The following is a 19,729-nucleotide window of genomic DNA, read 5'->3' on the forward strand; positions in this document are numbered from 1 at the left end:
AATTACACCTACTCGGTAAGTAGCAAGCTCGGTCCTTTGTAAGAATCCTTTAAAATTTATTAACTTGTATGATAGTGTTATAATAAAATATCTGAGTGGAACTATACATTGTGTTACGTCTCCTTCACTGCCTGTTCATGTATTCTTTAAATTAAAAATAGTAAAAATAGGTATAAATTAGTTAAATGTTCTATGGAACATGTACCAGTGTCTATATGTTTTGGTTTATGAGAATATTCAGTTATAGTCACTCTGGACATTTTTTCGGAGACTTTTAATGATGCCAAAATTATTAGGTTGGTTTGTTTTCATCATCATCATCATTATCAGCCTTTATCGGCCCACTGCTGGACATAGGCCTTCCCCAATGTCTTCCACATAATGAGGTCCTCCGCCTTCCGCATCCAACGACTTCCCGCCGTGCGCACTAAGTCGTCAGTCCAATTATAATATTATAAAAAAATCGTTTCATTTTCTGTTCATATATCCATGTTATATGCATGCGTCGTTTATTCGGTTGCCTTAGTAGCAATTGGTCACAGCAACGCAAAGAGGGAATCCATTATTATTAATTCAAACACGTTCTTATTCTCAATAAAACACTGCTTTATTTTCACCACATAAATACTCGACTTCGGATCAAACTTAACTAAATAACTAAGTACGCGTTTATATAATGTGACTGAATCATTATAAACATTTATAATACAATCAAAATTTTATTCATAAAAATATACAAAGTCTTACGAAGGTTTTATTCATAAACCATTAAACCTGTTTAGTGGGCACATGTTGTTTATTTGAAAGAAAAAAAAAGATTTTGAATTCCATAGCTGTTTCTATTTCGTCTCGAATCCACATTCAAAATGCAACAAATTCCTTGTTAAGAGCTTTCTTTATCTTTTCTTTCAAATCTTTAATTTTCGAACACAATTTTTATTTAATAATTTCAACTAAAATAGGTTTACTAAAAGTTTATGAATAAACGAAATGAATATACTTATCGTAAATAACGTCCGTATTATTAATCATAATTAAATTAAGTGAATCACATATTAAAATAAACATCATTATTTATTATCGTTTGTTAGTTATAATCTAGTCACAATTTTAATATTTAGATTTCGAATGAACTAGTTTCGCTTGGTACAAGCTTGCTGCCATTTTGTTGAAAAATGATTTCTATCCTAGGTTTAATTGTAGTTACAACCAACAGTTTATTAAGAAGACGTCCAATTGTCACTTAATAATCGATGCTTGTTCAATAACTAATATAATAGTATTAACTGTTATTGAATTTCGATATAAAATTTAAAACAAACTGTGACGAATTTAATACTTTTCTTAAAATGTATTCTATATTTAAAGTTTAAGGAAGACACGTTAAAAGGCTTTAACTACATATTATTTACAATCGAAATAGCACCTTAAGAAATTGACAATAATGTATAATATAGAATCTGTAAAACACCAGGATTTTAATTTTAAGACAGAAATTTTCGAAAATAAGAAGTTATACACAGTTTTGGCTTCACTATCAAATTTTATATTAAGTAGTATTTTGGCGTCTGTCCGCTATTTTAGATTCAACAATCAGCACTAATTTTTCAAGTTGACACATTTATTTTGAAGTGAAACTTCTTTAGGCGCGTTCAGAGTAAAATTTAACGCGCGACAGATTCGTTACGGCTAGAGATAAAGGATGCAATTTTGGAAGAGCGAGATTGAGATAATAGACAGCGTCTCGCAAACCACTCGACCGTGGAGAGAGGGAAAAGAAAAATCGAGCTAGGTCGTTTCTCTGATACACAGCATTTCCTAAGAAATTTATAGGGATGAAAAATGAAGAAATTCATAATACTACACACCGCAAAAGAAGTTTGACTTCTTTCACGTGCACCAAGTTGCACGCGCACAATTTTTGTTAGGTTATTGTAAAACTAATAAGGAAATGTTTGTTCAGCACCGGACATTCTGCATTTGATAAAAAGTAAATACGATATTGGCATTGACAATGATATTGGTCCTGATTTGTGTCTTTGATAAAGTTATTGTAAATATAGCTTAAAAAACATAGGTTTCCTTAAGATGTTGCTACTTAAGCAAATTTTAATTTTTTTTATGGTTTATTTTAGAGTTTGCTTCATTTCTTTTCAAGTCAGGACCCCCAGATATTTGAAATTTTGATAATTTTAAAATTAAAATCGTGCCTTGTTCGTTGTTTTCGATTACCACAATAACATATGAAAATATCAGTTCAATTCACTGTATTTTTCAAAATGGATTTATCTGTAAAATATTCTAAGAATGGCAACCCTTTTTCATTTAAGATACCTATATCGACTTGTGCACGCCCTGAAGCAAAATTCATCCGACATGAAGAAGACAGAAAGCAGGTTTTTAGGTTGCTATAAAAATTCTTCATAATGTTATTTGTTTATTAAAAATTTCACATAGTTTTATTTTGATTTAGGTTTAATGAATTTCAATGCGTATGTTACATTAGTAATTGTGTCGATTGCAAGACAAACGCTTTCATTTTACACTACATTAAGCCATTACACAACTTATTAAAAATCATTCACTAAATAAGCATCGGCGCTGTTTTATCGCTATTTTGGCAACTAAGGAGAGTACCACAGGTAAATAAATTACATGCACATATAAATGCTTAGATTATTAAAAAGAGAACGGTGTTTAGTTTCATCCGAGAATATTAAGTAGCTTTATAATTTTCATTTCGTCTAACTTTATTAAGGACTAGATTACTGGATTTTTTTTGTTTTAAGCGTCCCGTAAAAAATGGTTTTATTGTTTTTATTCGTTAAGTAGCCATAAATTTCGTAAAAGAAATTGGTTGTAAAACTTTTTTTATTTAGATCACATTAAGAAGTTTAGTTTTAAAATTCTAAATAAAGTTCCATTATATCCTTCAGCGCTATACCTAAACGAGCAGTGCATCAAAAATACACAATATAATCACGTAACAATATAAACGGATTTCACTAAATACACACTACATATATCTCTATGTACTACATACACTGTGTTATTATGTATAAATCTGAGCGTTTATCAGGTGTGATCAACATTTGTAAATGCTACATAAAATGAAATGTACCTAAACGTATTATATATATGTATTACGTTATATACAAACAGTTTGTGACCCTGTTATATTAGTAGCCTCGTGTTATGATTTATTACGATACTGGTAATTTATTTACATAATTATCAAAACTAGTTGCTCATTTGCAAGACCGATTAGCACCGAAACATTACATATGTAATGTATGTAATGTACTTGAAGGTTGGGGCCGCCGTTGTAACTATACTCGAGACCTTAGAACTTATATCTCAAGGTGGGTGACGCATTTACGTCGTAGACGTCTATGAGCTCCAGTAACCACTTAACACCAGGTGGGCTGTGAGCTCGTCTACCCATCTAAGCAATAAATAAAAAAAATGTTTACCAATTGTTGTACGTCCCTTTAGGCATTGGACGTGACAGATGAACAATAATGAAATTTAGTTTTGTATTGTATATCGAGGGCTGACACGTATTTATTTTGAGAAACATTTCGATTGATACACGACATATTTTTTTGTAATTAAACTCGCGTTTTTTTTTTAGTAGGTATTAGCATAAACAGTTCGATATATTTAAGAGGACTTCAATTGTGTTTACTCAATTATGTGTTGCATGCAATGTAATGCAATAAATAAACAAGTATCTAATATATTTCATACTGTGTCAATATCTATTATTTTTTAAATCCGAGGCAATTTACTTCACGCTTGGTACAAAATATAACATTATATATTTTATTACTTAATTAAGGAGGTGGCAGCCCTACTTCGGGTGTAAGATCTCAGGGGAATCCAGAGCGCTAGTTTCTGATAATTTCGCGATACATTAACGTTTTACGAATTTTATTTTTATTGCACAGTTGGGTGCACGAGCTCACAGTCGTCCTAGTGTTAAGTGGTTACCCGAGCCCATAGACATCTAGAACGAAAATTCCGTCACCCACCTTGAGTTATGGGACACACATTACATGTCATTCATTAAATTAAGTAAATTACAATTGTTTTATGACATGTTGACATCCTTTATGATTATGAACAGAAAACATCAATACACAGAAGTTACACTACGATAACTCGTATTAATCCAGTTCCTTCTAAGTTCTAGAACAAAGCAGACATACAAAAATTGCAAACTTAACTACTAATACATCGCCTACGTTTTGGACGGCATTAATCTATCATACAAACACAATATGTATACACGTTCGACTTAACTAATGGATTTATTAAAAAAAAAACAAGAACAAAATAATCTACAATTTAACTAAATGCACAAAGAAAACTATGAAATAGGAAGACCGTGATTTTGATTATGAAACGATTTAATGTCATATGTAATTTTAATGAACTATCTAAAAATTACTAGAGGTCCCGCAGTAGTCGAAATTCGACTATAATTAATTGAAATTGTAAGTTTGTACACTATTATGATTGTATTTTATACTTCTATAATCACAAATTTCGCCAAGGCTACACTATAAAAAAATATTAATAAAGACAAACAGTATTTAATCTATTCTCTATTTGACCAGAGACGTCAAGAACAAAAGTTTGACAATAAATAGTATGCATGCGTGTGTGCGTCAAATACGTGGTATGTAGTGTGTGTAATGTTTTCTTTATTGATTTAATGTATCTTATAAGTATTATTTAAAAAAAATATTAGTATTGTGCACTTCTTCTCTATATTCTCTATAAGTGTAGAAAATTTCATACTCCTCCGTCTGCGCAATTTTCGTAAAACGGGATACAAAGTTTTTGCGTCACGTATTAATATATAGATTATTGGCCAGTGGTAAATAAGGTAGCAATCGCATCAACCCAGTCGCCTCAATGTCGTTCGTGTTTTCAGTTCCATTAGATCCTGATCTTTATGGCCCAGACTACATAGTCTTCTTTTTGTGTTCATGAAATTGGCACTTCCGACATTATGGCCATGCTTGACCTGACCAATGGAAAATACGTTGTGTTTAAGTCAAGTATATTATTATATACTATTTAGATCTGAGTTGCCAATATAATATTGTAAAAAGTTTTTAAGTAGATCAATTTTTGTTTACACCTTCAAATTTTAATCAAGCGAATGCCGATGATGTGTTTATTTTAAAATTAGTGTTTGTATGTTTGTTGGTGATACGGTGATTGTACACAGGATGTTGCTCGCGTATCCTTTGTCCGTTTGAATTTAAACTTTATAAAGTTTTTGGTGGCTTTTCATAACAAGCTTTTGTCATTAAAGCTTCAATGTATAAGCGATGCGCGAGTAGTTTTATCATTTTTATTTTAAAAAGGGAGTTTGACCTTTTTGAAGGGACCTTTGAAACGCTACAATTGTTATATGGAAGTCTAAAATGTTCATAAAATTACATATGAATTAAATTTCAAAACGATTCTTTTATCAAACAAAATTGTTTCACTGGCCACAAGTAACTTAAGTATTTTCATATTTCGTCTCAATTAAAAAAAAATCAATAATCGCTTTTATTGAGATCTTATTGTAACTAAGAAGATACATTTAAATTATTACTGATTGGCTATATTACGTCATTATGCATTTCATTAGTATGAAACATAAGTAGTAAGTACACAGTACGAATTTTAAGACGAACCTACCCACATCTATTGGTTCTATACGTAACTTCCCGAAGAAATAAACACATTAATTAATCAACAAACAAATCGCAAGAGGAACAAAATTATTTCTAAGACTAAGTACAGTTAAATTATTATACAATGTTTTTTTTTTCTAACTGGGACTGGTCGTGTTGCTCCTTGGTTCGGATTTCACTGAAGTTCCATTGACTTTCGATGCAATACTGGTGGGTGACGTTTGGGCGCTGGCTATTGGAGCATTGGCCTGGCATTGGGCGCACGGCTCCAATCGTCTCGCCAACACCGCTTTCATTTTCAACGCCGGCCCCAGCTTCATCTGCAGCATTCCCGTCAAGTGGTCCTCGGTCAGCAGCGGGAGGCCAGCGCCGTCGATCCTCTGTTCCCGGAAGTTCTGTAAAGAAAAACGACTGTTATCGTCGGGAATGACTGTCGTAAAATGGAGGTGGAACGTAATTAGACGTGATCGCGGTCGGTTTGCCGCGCACCTGACTCGATGCTGTAAATTTGTACAGCGCCCGAACGATCTACATATTTGAGACGACGTAATTAATTATTTATTTTTGCTACCTTTGCTGATAGCCTTGAGAGGCTATTTCAGCTTCACCCTAACGTGTAGGTGAGCTAACGGGCTCAAACCGGAGTGTTGCTAACACTGGTCCTAGCAAGAGCAGTGCAGAATCTACCACCGGATCGGAATTTTGTACTGGTGGTAGGACCTCTTGTGAGTCCGCACGGGTAGGTACCACTACCCTGCCTATTTCTGCCGTGAAGCAGTAATGCGTTTCGGTTTGAAGGGTGGGGCAGCCGTTGTAACTATACTGAGACCTTAGAACTTATATCTCAAGGTGGGTAACGCATTTACGTTGTAGATGTCTATGGGCTCCGGTAACCACTTAACACCAGGTGGGCTGTGAGCTCGTCCACCCATCTAAGCAATAAAAAATAAATAAAATAAAAACGCGACCCAGTGAGAAGATCCGACGAGAAACTTAGTGGGCTGTGTGCGACGAGACGATAATTATAAATTAATAATTTAAAAATAAAGTAACATCGCCTATGCATAGCATTACGATTTTCAGCTCTGATACGTCGGATACATTGTTGCCTTTCTTATTGTGATTACGTTTTGATTTCATATGCATGTAAGGCAATAAAATAAGTGAACTAATTCCGCCATTTGCATGTAAATAATCGACGTTAGCAACGAGACTAGATAACTTCTGATCTTAGCTTAATTCGAAATGTCTACCGTAGAGTAGTTCAGTTCACGAAGAGGTCGATTAAAGTCGATGAAATGTGTAATACGAATATCTAATAAGCGGTCGACCGTCGCGGCGTCGCGGAATCGGATTTAAACGGGAAAGTATCAAGATGGTTCGCGTCTCGTCTCTGTCGGGTCGCTGGACGCTGCGACCTGTCATCTGCGCGGGAACGTTGACAAAAACCGCGCCGCCTACTTGACGTGCCCCCCTCCCCGCCCCTCGCCGGGCCGCGCTCACCTCACACCGACCACTTTTTACCGTGCGACATTTGCCCGGAGTTCGATCCGTGTCATCCGACGTATTTCTTTTTTAAATTGCGGCGGCGTTCGATTTGTTTTTTTTTTTTTTTATTTTACGAGGCCTCGGTGCGTTCGCGCGGCTAAAAAACGTTATAAAAAAGGCTCTATGAATAATTAAACCGAGATGGCTACCGGCTAGATGATGGGAACGGACCTCGCGGCGACGGTCCGCCGGCACGTCGCCGTACGACAGGTCAATTTGCGGGGCTCGTTTTGTTCCCTCCGAGATCGCCATTAGCGTTATCCCGCGCTCGGCAGCAAATCTACTTTTATGCAAATTAATAACCATTTCGCTCGAGAGCGGAGATTAGAAAACTGGTCGCGGTTAAATGGAATACCGGAATTCGAAGTGAAGGGTCCAAGTGACCCGAACGACCTTCGGACGTTTCGCTTCGAGGGCATAGTTAAGTTTAATGGGGGTTAGACGCGGCTCGGGTTAGTGATGCGGTTGCCCCCGGGGGTCGGGAGTCACTCGCGCCCACTATAAACGAACCTCGAATGATATTCGAGAAAATTGTTTAATTGGGGGTCAAATTACGGGTTCGGAGAGCGCCCACAGACTGGTTTAGTTTACTTTGACCTTTTTTGTTGAAAGAATTAGACTGGTTTCTTATTACGTATCATCTCATATGAATTCTGAGTATTCGTTCGATTTTTTTTTGTATATAATATTTTTATTTATTTAAAAGTAAAAGCTTAGCATTAGAATTTGTGTATTGAATATAATTCGCGTTAAATATCCGCAAATCTGAATATTTATTTCAAAAGAATTAATGCTATTTTTGAAATATGTATATGAAAAAAAAACCTCAGAATTTGTTATATGGACATGTATTTGTATGTATGTAGGTATTTCCGAATACAAATTCTCCAGCATTTACGTATTGTTATAAAATGTAAATACGTTCTTTAAATAATCCATTTGTCTATATTTGTTCCAAAAAAAGTCTAGTCATTACTAACTTATTGTAAGCTCTGATTGGGTGGTAAAAATTATTTGAAAAAAATGATTTATATTCTTCTTCAAAATACGAGTTTATATTTCATTTGCTACAGATTTTCATTTCTACTGGGTAGGTACTTACTAACCAATATTTACATCGATGTCATCAAATTAATACAACATCATCATCATTATCCTGCCCTCCTCCCAGTCACCTGGGGTCGGCGCAACATGTTTTCTCCTTCCATACTCTTCTATCATATACCATTTCTTCGCTCACTCCCCTCCTACCCATATCGTCTTTCACACAATCCATCCATTTCTTCTCAGGTCTACCTCTTCCTCTAAATCCTTCCACATTCATAGTTAACATAGTTATTAAATTAATACAACATCGAATTCTAATTTAAAATGACGTATATTTCAAGAAGAGTATAAAGTGATTGTGGCGGGCAAAGTAGAAGGAAAGAGATCCCGCGGCCGATTACCTAGCCGTTGGTGTGACCAAATAACCGCTCTAACTGGGTTGCCAGTCGCAACCGCCATTCGAGAAGCTGAGGACCGGACGAGATGGAAACAGCTCACGAGACAGGCCACGGTCAAGTTTCAGGGACACGACCTTCAGTAATGAAGAAAGCGACGAAGAAGAAGAATAAAGGCTCGCCATCTCTTTCGCACACCTTTAACGGTGACGTCACTATCAATATCCGAAGTGATCCGAATCCTCTTTAGTTATCGGTCAATTAGCGCCAATTACCGTTTTATTAATAATTTTTTTGTTTTTTTGTTTTTGACATCTGATTTTTTTAAATATAATATATTTTTTGAAGAGAATAACCTCAGTCAGAAGGATGCTAAGGACCGGGTAAAGTGGAGGGAGTTTGTGTAGGATAATGGACACTGGCAATAAACCGGAAAAACGCTAGGAAGAAGAAGAAGAATATATACAATGAATAAACTAGTATGCTAAATCCCATGATGATATTTCGACCTCGCTCAGAACTAATGTAAATTGATAACGTTCAACTATATGTTATTATGAGTACCTACGCGTATGAAGGTACAAAGTCGAGTTCAGATGCTGTGTAGCCTGTGGCCATGAACTGTGGCTTAAGATGCGTATACACAGTATTTAAAAAACGCTGCGGTTGTGAAAATATATTTGTTGCCGAAATTCAATAAATTTTGGAGAATTTGATTATTGTTGTATTGAGCTGTGGTTGTTTGTATACTAACTAATAATTAATAAATGTGGTCCATTGACATCATTAGTGGCTCGAGCATGAGAGCTCCGAGAGAGCAATAATATAAAAGGGATATTGTGAACAATATTTATTATTAAAATGAATCCATTGAGCTTAATTTGATGAACAGACTAAATGTCATTGACATGTTTTTCTGTCTACCTTCCAGATTCATTGAGAGATCAGCTAGATGACATTATTGTTGTCACCAGTACACATGAAAATTCTGGGAAATTTCTAGAAATGTTTCAGTTTTAATGAGAGATTCCATTACATTCGTATTAATACATATTAAACGTAAAAACTATGTTTCATAGCTTTCTTATGTAAAAAGAGTTGGGTGAATAATTTATTTTAGTTATATCTCATAAGCAACATTCGCGGTATGAATTCAATTACTTATAAGCTATTTATTTTTAGTAGTAACGAGCAAAAACGTATACACCAATATTGAATTCGAAACATTGACATTATAAGAACGATGACACACGACGCTTAATCGCCGCTGTTTCTTGCGCGTGCAGTTTCAAGTGTACAAACACTAAATTGCGGGCTGCAGCCGTCCCGACAGGTTGTGGGGGAGCAAAAAAGGTTAAAGTATGTTCCTTAAGGGTCGAGGGGCCGGCACAGAGCGGGGAGGGGGTTAATGACAGGGGCTGCGCGGCGCCTCGGGCCGCTACCGCGCGCAAATTGATGCCTGCCCCGCGTCGAACCTTTGCTCCCGGCTAGTGATGCCCGTAGTCGATAAATAGTGACAGCCGCGTTCCCGCACCATGGAATTATGGCCGTTTATCGTACGATAATTATTTGCGCGCTTGCGGTGGAGCTCGGTGAGTTATAAGCGTGCTGTTAGGACGTTGTTTTTTTTATGCTTATTGTTTTAAGAATGTTGCTATGAGCAGTTCTAAGTCTGAATCGACGAGTAATGTTAAAATTTTAATTCATATGACAATACACTTCACTTTTGGTATCTTTAATATAGTAATGGTTGTCATAATTTACCAAAAGGAAAGCGAACTGTCGTCTATGCGCATATTTGACACTTGGAGCATATGCTCTACTCTCGTATGGATTCACAAGAGAAACCCTAAGCTTGGGGCTGTGTAAACTTATTGTGTACCAACTTATGATCAGATTGACTTGTAAGTACATCTTGCATCCAACTTAATTAAGCGTCGCTGCTAATATTACAAAAAATAATCAGTTCAAGAAAATTAAACAATGATATTTCGACAGCCAGTCGTAATCTCTTCAAATAAAAACATAAATTCCGTGAGATAATTGCGTCGATTGACGCACAATTATTTTAAATAAATATTAAATAGAACAAAGCGGTCACAACATGCAATTTTCCTATCACCTAATAACGGTGTATCGATATCGATAATAGATGTTCCGATAACATCACTATTGTGAGGCCCGCATTACACTATAAAGATTGGAATTAAGTTTAAAGCGTGGTACGCACTGGCTTATATTTACTGCTGACGGTGTGCGGCTGTGGGCTCCGTCGTAATTATTATCTTGGAGCACGGTCATTTCTTTGTTTTTTTTTTTTTATGTTAGATTTAAAGCCATGTACTCATTTTCGGATATGTAAGACAAGTCGTTCATACCTTCCCGTGTTTAATGACGAGCGAATTTACTACTTTATTAAAAGCAAGTAGGTATAATGTGGGGCGTAATTTATCATGTTCGAATATTCATATGATTATAATAATAAATTATACATAGAATATAGTACTTTTTTCAAATACCTTTTTCTTTTTTCTTTATTTTATTGCTTAGATGGATGGACGAGCTCACAGCCCACCTGGTGTTAAATGATTACTGGAACCCATAGACATCTCCAACGTTAATGCGCCACCCACCTTGAGATATAAGTTCTAAGGTCTCAAGTATAGTTACAACGGCTGCCCCACCCTTCAAACCGAAACGCATGACTGCTTCACGGCAGAAATAGGCAGGGTGGTGGTACCTACCCATGCAGACTCACAAGAGGTCCTACCACCAGTGAAGTTAGTTAGTTAGTTACGATACTATAATGTTTTAAAAGTACCAATCTTATGAATGAAAATTAAAATGTTGTTTAACTTGATTCGTTCAACTCTTCGGTCTACTTTTACGATTTAATCTCGCTGATAAATAATATTAGCTAGTTTTTGTGAAATGAAAAGCAAAAGTTCAGAAATAATTCTATAGAAAATAGTTATTTAAGGTTAAAGTATATTGACCGTATTTAGCGCCATTTTCGAATATCAATGAATAGCTGGGCTAGGTTATGTGACCAAGAAAAATGTAAATTATTCGCATCCTCAGAAATATTATTAATGACAATAATAATATGCGAGATTAAGACGCATTATTTAAATTAAATTTATAAAAGACAAGCGGCCCGGACCGGCTCCGCTCGGGTCTTTAACAAAACTTTCAACGATATTTGACATTGTTGTAAATTTTTTTAAATAAAATAACACTTATTGCGGAATAACTATAATAGTTAAAGTCGTAGTACATTATTTTATTCTATCGTGAACAGTTTTCTCAGGCACGCGATGTTAAGAATATTTTAGGTAATTTTTTTACACCTTGGGTTACATTATTGGAGTATAGTATAGTAAGGATTATAGGAAGGATACAATTTTTTTTTTTCAAAAAATATTGTTGCCTATGTCACTCGGGAATAATGTAGCTTCCAATCAGTGAAATAATTTTTCAAATCGGTTCAGTAGTTCCGGAGCCTATTCAATACAAACAAACAAACAAATCTTTCCTCTTTGTAATATTAGTATAGAAGTATAGATAGCTAATACTCTTGGTGCACACGAAAAATCGGTTTTACTCGGAAAATATTTCGAATACTTTTGAAACGGCAACTAATGTTCGATTCGCTCATCGAAAATATAATAAAAAAACCAAAACAAAATGCTATCTTTCCGAACATGTTGTTTAGTGAATGGTAAGGTCTGTGTTGGGCTTGTCACTTTTTTTTTGTTTTGTTTTTTGTTTTTATATCAATTGTCGTTTTGCAGAGTTATGTCAGCACTTTCTAAATCTTGTACTCTCGTGTGATTAGAGTCCGTAACTTTTTTCTTCTCTTTCTAAATACCATGTTCCTCTCGCTACATTAATCAAACGATCACAACGTAAAAAGTATTAAAATGAAGAGTATCTATATATTAATACGTGAAGCAAAAACTTTGTATCCCTTTTTACGAAATTTGCGCGGACGGAGGAGTATGAAATTTTCCACACTTATAGAGAATATAGAGAAGAACTGCACAAAGCTAATTTTTTTTTAAATGCATAAAAGATACATTAAATCAATAAAGAAAACATTACACACACTACATACCATGTATTTGACGCACACACGCATGCATACTATTTATTGTCAAACTTTTGTTCTTGACGTCTGTTGTCAAATTGAGATTAAATATTGTTTGTCTATAGTGTAGTCTTGGCGAAATTTGTGATTATAGAAGTATAGAATACAATCATAATAGTGTACAAACTTACAATTCTAATTAATTATAGTCGAATTTCGACTACTGCGGGTCCTCTAGTTAAATAAATTATTTAAATACGCTTGTAGCGTGTCAAACGTTTTTGTTAGGTTCGATTGTCGTAGTTAAAATTTGATTATAAACTTTTAAGCGGGTAGCCATCATAGAACACAATATATTTGACAGATGCCTGAATCTCGCTTACGACATTTTCAAGATAAGCTTGCATATATAGGTATATCTTGCATAATTCAGAACAACAACAAAAGGACCGTCGGTTTACCGAGCAATTACTCCCGAAGTTGGAAGATCTTCTCTCCGTCGTGTACCTACACGTATGCTCAATTAGTAATCTCTGTAGCTTTTTCTTTTTACTTATACTCATCTAGGTCTAATCAATTTGGATCCTACTGTTTTCAGCGAAGTAAAATGCGCTGATAGTTAGTGTTTGATTTAAATCAGTTGACAGTTCCCCAAAGTTAGGTCCAGCTGAGAACCACTGTCCCCCTTAATTGCGACCCGCTCGTGCGATCTTATTTGAAGGCTGGTAAGTGGTAATTCATAGGCAGGTTTGTAGAGTGCAAATCGTTTGCCCGTCGAGAGAAATGAAAGTAAAATTTAAAGGCGATGCGACAAATGCGATGAAGGTAAGTAGATACCAGGGATATAGCATCTCTATTGGACATAAAGTACAAAACTCAGAGAATGCCAGAGTGTCTACGCAGACCTAGAGGTTCAAAATGTTGGCATCGTTCAATGATAGCTTCTCATAAACAGCGATTTATCTAAAAATGTTTGAGGATAATCAAACAAAAACTGAGGCTACCTCATTGTTTGTTCGAAAGCTCTTAGCGGAGGAACGCGGCAACTGAGCCCGCAAAAAGCTTACACGAAATAATTAGAAAATAACATTGATTCGTGGGAGGGGCTTATTCGCGACTGTAAAACGAGACGAGCTTATGGGTGACGCTGTTGGGTGACAGAGATGTAATGAGCGTCTGCAGCAGGTGGGCGGGGAGATACGAGCTGCGGCGAATATTTCCGACAGCAATCGACCCGAATCCGCCCAGCGTGCTCGCCGTGTTCACGTGCGTACATGGGCTTCGTCTATTGTTTAATTGTCTTAATGTTATTTTGAATATCCAGAAAGTTCTATAGTAGGTACGTATTATGCAAATCGTATCACGTACCATAGACATACGAATTATATATTCGAACGACACGAATCATAGTCTATGGGCTGATTTGTAATCGAGACGAAATTATTGAAAATTTCTCGAAAATTGTAGGAAGCGACATTAGTTTATTTCGTATTTTTTTTTAAATTATTGACACTTAAGAATGCCTTTCGACATGGAATAATATATCACATAAATGTTTTAAAGGAAAAAAATGAGAAGCAATATTCACTTGCGTTTTATTTAGATTGCAATATAGCATAACATTGCAAACCGGAAAATAGATTATTTTAACCTTGAAAACAATTAATCGACATTTATATGGCTATCAATTATATTGCGTGCAAGAAAAATATTGACATTCGATACGAATGGACTATTCAACTTTTACGAATAAAGAATTGACAATAATCTTTATTCGAAAATGTTCTTTTGAGATAGTTTAAATAATAAAAAAGAAGGATATAATGTATCATTGACACAAAAGTTCGTTTGGCTCGACTTTCGAAACGTGAATCGATATTTCGATTAAACGGTAACATCAACAATCGAGTAAACAGTTCTCGGTATCGGTGCGGCGCGGGTCCGGTGAAACAATCTGCTTGTATCATCGGATAGCTAGAGATACAATCGGCTCGCGCCACTTGTAAACTTGTAGTGCTGCCACTCGATATGAACTAATCGATTATTATGATTATTATTCGCAATTTAAAAATTCTTAAATACATCGTGTTCTATTTTACGTTTTGCGTTGTATGTAGGTATGCACCAGCTGATTTGTATTACATTTTTTAAAAAACCGTACAAATTTATAAAGAAAATATTAAGCGTTTAGTGAACAGTTAATTATAAATAGTTTTGAACAGTGTTAAGAAGATTAATTAAAATCGATTTTGCATAAAGAATAATCGATTGTTTTTAGCGAAAAAACAAATAGTTCTAAATGGGTATTATTTTCATGAAATAACGGAACGTGCTTTGAGAAAGAAAACGTGATTATCGATAAAATAGAATGTTGATATTATCTCGACTTGAATAATGTTAAGAAGATTACTTATAATCGATTTTGCATAAAGAAAAATCGATTGTTTTTAGCGGAAAAAAAACGAACGGTTCTAAATGCGTTTTGTTTACATGAAATAACGGAGCGAGCTTTGAAAAATAAAACGTGAAAAATAGAATGTCGACATTATCTCATCACTGTTCGAGTAGCGGTCGCGTGCCGGCGCGCCCTCAACGTGATCCGAGGAAAGTGCGCCGCTTGAACACTCACAGCGAAATGAGTAAATCCAATGATAATTATCTATTTTCCACAGTTTCATATTTACGCTCAGCTTTTTTTCCTACCCAAGCTGTTTTTTTTTTATTGCTTAGATGAGATGAGTGGACGAGCTCACAGCCCACCTGGTGCTAAGTGGTTACTGGAGCCCATAGACATCTACGACGTAAGTGCGCCACCCACCTTGAGACATAAGTTCTAAGGTCTCAGTATAGTTACAACGGCTACCCTACCCTCCAAACCGACACGCATTACTGCTTCACGCGCAGAAATAGGCAGGGTGGTGGTACCTACCCGTGCGGACTCACAAGAGGTCCTACCAGTAACTTCTATTCTGTACTAATTTATAGTGTTAAGTATTTTTGAACACAATTTCGTATCATTATCGACCGAATTACATTATAATGGTTCGAAAACTTATGACAGCAAAATGTTTAGTCTTCCTTTTTCTTTTTATCAACGGTGTCTGGTATATTTTAACGTTGGCGAGTATCGTATCGTCATCATGCTACTTATCTATTAGCCCACCGAGTTTCACGCCACATTCCTCGAGGGGTAACGATTCCAATCCAACGGTAGATTTAGCGAAGCACTGCTCTTGCTAGGGTTAGTGTTAGCAAAATTTGTAAGACTGAGGCGTGTGAGATCGCGTACTATTTAGGATGAACTCAGAATAGCCCTTGATGCTACTGGCGATTAAGTAGTAGAAAAAACTTATGTATGCCGCAAAGCGGCTAAGCAATTTAAATCTCATGTTTCACTTTGTTATAGACTACCAATAGACATTAGACTATCAATAGACACTAGACTATCAATATACACTAGACTATCAATAGACATTAGACTATCAATAAACTATCTATTAGTTTTAGGTGAGCCCTGAGATTCTTTGCCCGTCTACGGTAATAGAAAAAAAAACATTACTTCAAGAACCTTCCACAGACTTTCGAATTGATTAGAAAGATTTTAAATTTTATTGGAACAACATAAAAATTTGAGTTTCGTTACAAAATCATAATTTTATTTATCTGTGTTTATCTCTATTTTTTGTGGTGATACAATGAATCATTTTTAAAATGGTTTTAATAAATTTGCAGTTGCGTGCACTTAAAGCTTTTGCAATTGATTTCCTTGCAACATTTCAAAGTGCTTTGGTTGTGCACGGTCCGTGGTTGTAAGTGGTGGATGTTGTACATGTTAACAAGCACAATCCATATCCGAGCGCTTGTCGGCGCTGCGGTCGTTCGATTCAGATCGGATTCTTACATTACTGCGAACACATAAATTATACTAATGATCTATTTGAAAATGTAACGAAATTCAGTTAAATAAAAGTAAAATCAGTCAGTTTCCCGGTTTTAAGAAATCTATACATATAAATAAAATTGGAGTGTCTGTTTGTAATATTGAAATAACCGCTTTTTACTACATGCATATGAATATATATACGGTACATACACCAAAATAGCATCTTTTCCAATTTTTGTCTGTCTGTCTGTCTGTTTGTTCCGGCCAATCTCTGGAACGGCTGGACCGATTTTGACGGGACTTTCACTGATAAGTAGCTGATGATATAAGGAGTAACTTAGGCTTTTAAGACTGGCTTCGCCCCGCGTCGTTACCCGCGGTACGACAATAACCGCGGGTAATATCGCGGGACTCAGCTATCAATAATAAAATTTAATGTTTCCGAAGCGAAGCGAGGGCGGGTCGCTAGTATATAATATAAATCGACAGTGTTTTTACGGATGTTCCGTTATAACTACTGAACCATGCATCCGATTGACTTGAAACTTGGTATCCATGTAGAAAATACATGTACTTAATAGATAGGCTAATATTTATATGAGTGTTGGACTCCCTACACCAGTTGCGGGGGCGTTATTAATGAGAATCTTTGTGGGGGTGAGAAAAAATAAGGTTAATTTTAAATGCCCAGTGAAGCGGACGGGTACAGCTAGTCAATCAATAATACTATATAATATTTTTATGAGTTTCTAGGTTACGCAACCTTTTAGGGAGATGCGATTGTTTCAGATATGATAATTTAATATATCCGTCGAATATTAATTTACTATTTCACCAGAGATAAGTTTGTCATTATTGCAGTATATGTTGATAATCTTAAGGCGTTATGCCAGCTTCGCCGAGCGAGTAGATGAACTCACGGTCCTCTAACCTGACGAGTTTGCTAACATCAGTTCTAGCTAGAGCAGTGTTTCGCAAAACACTGAGAAGATGCGGCGAGAAACTCAGTGCGCTGTGTCTGAGGGTTAATATAATCATTGAATTAGTACGTACATATTTAGTAATGTCATGCATTATTACACAAATATTTTTTTAAAGTAGATGTAGAAGTAGATATCCCGACAATTTGTGTATTTTATACACCGTGTTCATATATACATATGTACATCATAATATGTACGATTCATTATTGTAAAACTACTGTTCATATTATTTACTTCAAAACAATTAAACGCTACGCGGAATTATGTAGTCTGTAGATAATTGATTTATTTCCAGTGAATCAGAAGTAGTGTTTATTATTTTAATGAGCTAATTTTTTTTTTATATTTTTGTACTACAAACACGATAAATGTGCGCTAATTATCATAATAATTGACATTTTAACACATTGTTCGTTATGAGGAAATCTTTAGTTTGTTTGTTTGTTATATATTAAAATACATAATAGTGATGAAATAACACAAAAACTTAATAACAATTTACTTCAATACTTTTTGCTTTTGGAACGCATTTTTGGCGCCAAATATTGCCAATATTCAAACAATTTAAATTTAGTACTGGACGAACTCTTGAATAAAGAATTCCGAATTATAACCTTTTTTTTTTAAATTCGGAATTCTCTATTCAAGAGTCCGTCCCAAAGACTACAAGTAATTAATTCAGTAGAACGTACACTTACATGTAGGTATTACACTAGTTCGGTTATTAGCGATACGAGAATGCTCTCCTCTGATATAACTGGTACAGTAGCAGAATTCGTGCACCTTATATGGCAGGTTCGCTGTTATGCCCGACTTAGAACGAGGGTGACCATATTTTGACTTACAATTTGGACTATATGATTAACAAACGGTTTCATAGTCTTTATATAATGGCGTTATAAAACTCCCGTAACTAATTATGAACAAGAAGAATATTTTAGTCAAGGTAGATACAAGATTGGGAATCACAACCAATTTATTAGGAGTTATATCTTAGTCATGTATGGTAGTTAGTAATAATGTTTTGAAAGTGAACACAATATACGATTAGGAATATGTTTGAGTCCCTTTTAATTAACAATGAACAATAATGATGGTAAATTGCAACGTGTATGATCGACATTGCAATAAACTATAAGAAGGCTGCTGTGTAGTTGCCTATTACTATCGGATTTTCTTCTCTGTAATATCGAAGTCTGTGATCGAACTATACTCATTGGTATCCCTTGACGTCTATAACATGGCTTTTTCTGCTTGCTTAGATAAGTGGAAAAGCTCATGGCCCACCGGGTGTTAAGTGGTTATTGGAGCCCATAGACATCTATAACGTAAATGCTGCCATCCACCTCGAGACATGATATCTAAGGTGCAATTTTTACAGTATAACGCAGGGCTTTTGCAAAGGCTTTGCTACTTTACAGGCAGCAAGCAGCCCAATTTGGTTCTTAGCTGATAGTCCCAAACAGCGTTAAAAAAGAGAATTGAGCGCTGTTATATCAAATTATCAAAGAAAAAATGAGTTCTAAGCTCCAGTTTTTACAGTATAACGCAGGGCTTTTTTGGCCTTGCCTATACAGGCAGTAGCCCAATTTTTTTTTTAGCTTGGCTGACACTCTCGATTAGCATTAAGTATGAAGCGTTGTTATATTGAATTATTATAAAAAACACGTCACTATTTGCTATAAATCCTTGGTCACCCCACAGTGTAGTGCAGTATCTCCTGGCCGGCGTCGCGACAAGCTATCTCGTACGTTTGTACACACGTTGAATATGCATGAGTATGCATTGCGACCGTTGTCTGGCGACGCATTAGTGCCGCTTATCGCATCTACATTGCATAATCTATGACTTATGAATTAGTATTGTGCATTTTGATTTATGTCTCTCTACGCTCTGACTGTTAGGTGCTTGTTATTAACTGTACGTTGTTTTGTCGTAGGGGTTCATGTGATTTGAATATTATACTATAATTCGTGGATAGTTAGGATTATAATATATGTAATAAAGTATATGAAAATCCGGAAGTACCCGATTTCTTTTTTAATTTTAATAATAAATAAAACTGCAGGTAGTTTTAATCAAAT

General features: G+C 35.5%; 1 protein-coding gene across 8 annotated transcripts in view; it reads right to left on the reverse strand.

Moving 5' to 3' along the window:
* Window positions 1-582: 582 nt before the first annotated feature.
* Window positions 583-19,729, reverse strand: part of LOC105841829 (polyhomeotic-like protein 3) — a 363,837-nt gene continuing 344,690 nt past the window's right edge. For all 8 annotated transcript variants that reach the window (XM_038012438.2, XM_062669801.1, XM_062669800.1 and 5 more), the window contains one exon: window positions 583-6,094. In XM_038012438.2, coding sequence (XP_037868366.1) covers window positions 5,837-6,094 — 258 coding nt within the window. In that variant the 3' untranslated portion in view covers window positions 583-5,836. The remainder of the gene's footprint in view (window positions 6,095-19,729) is intronic.

Source organism: Bombyx mori, chromosome 8 (genome assembly GCF_030269925.1).
Source record: "Bombyx mori chromosome 8, ASM3026992v2".
NCBI classification, from domain to species: domain Eukaryota; kingdom Metazoa; phylum Arthropoda; class Insecta; order Lepidoptera; family Bombycidae; genus Bombyx; species Bombyx mori.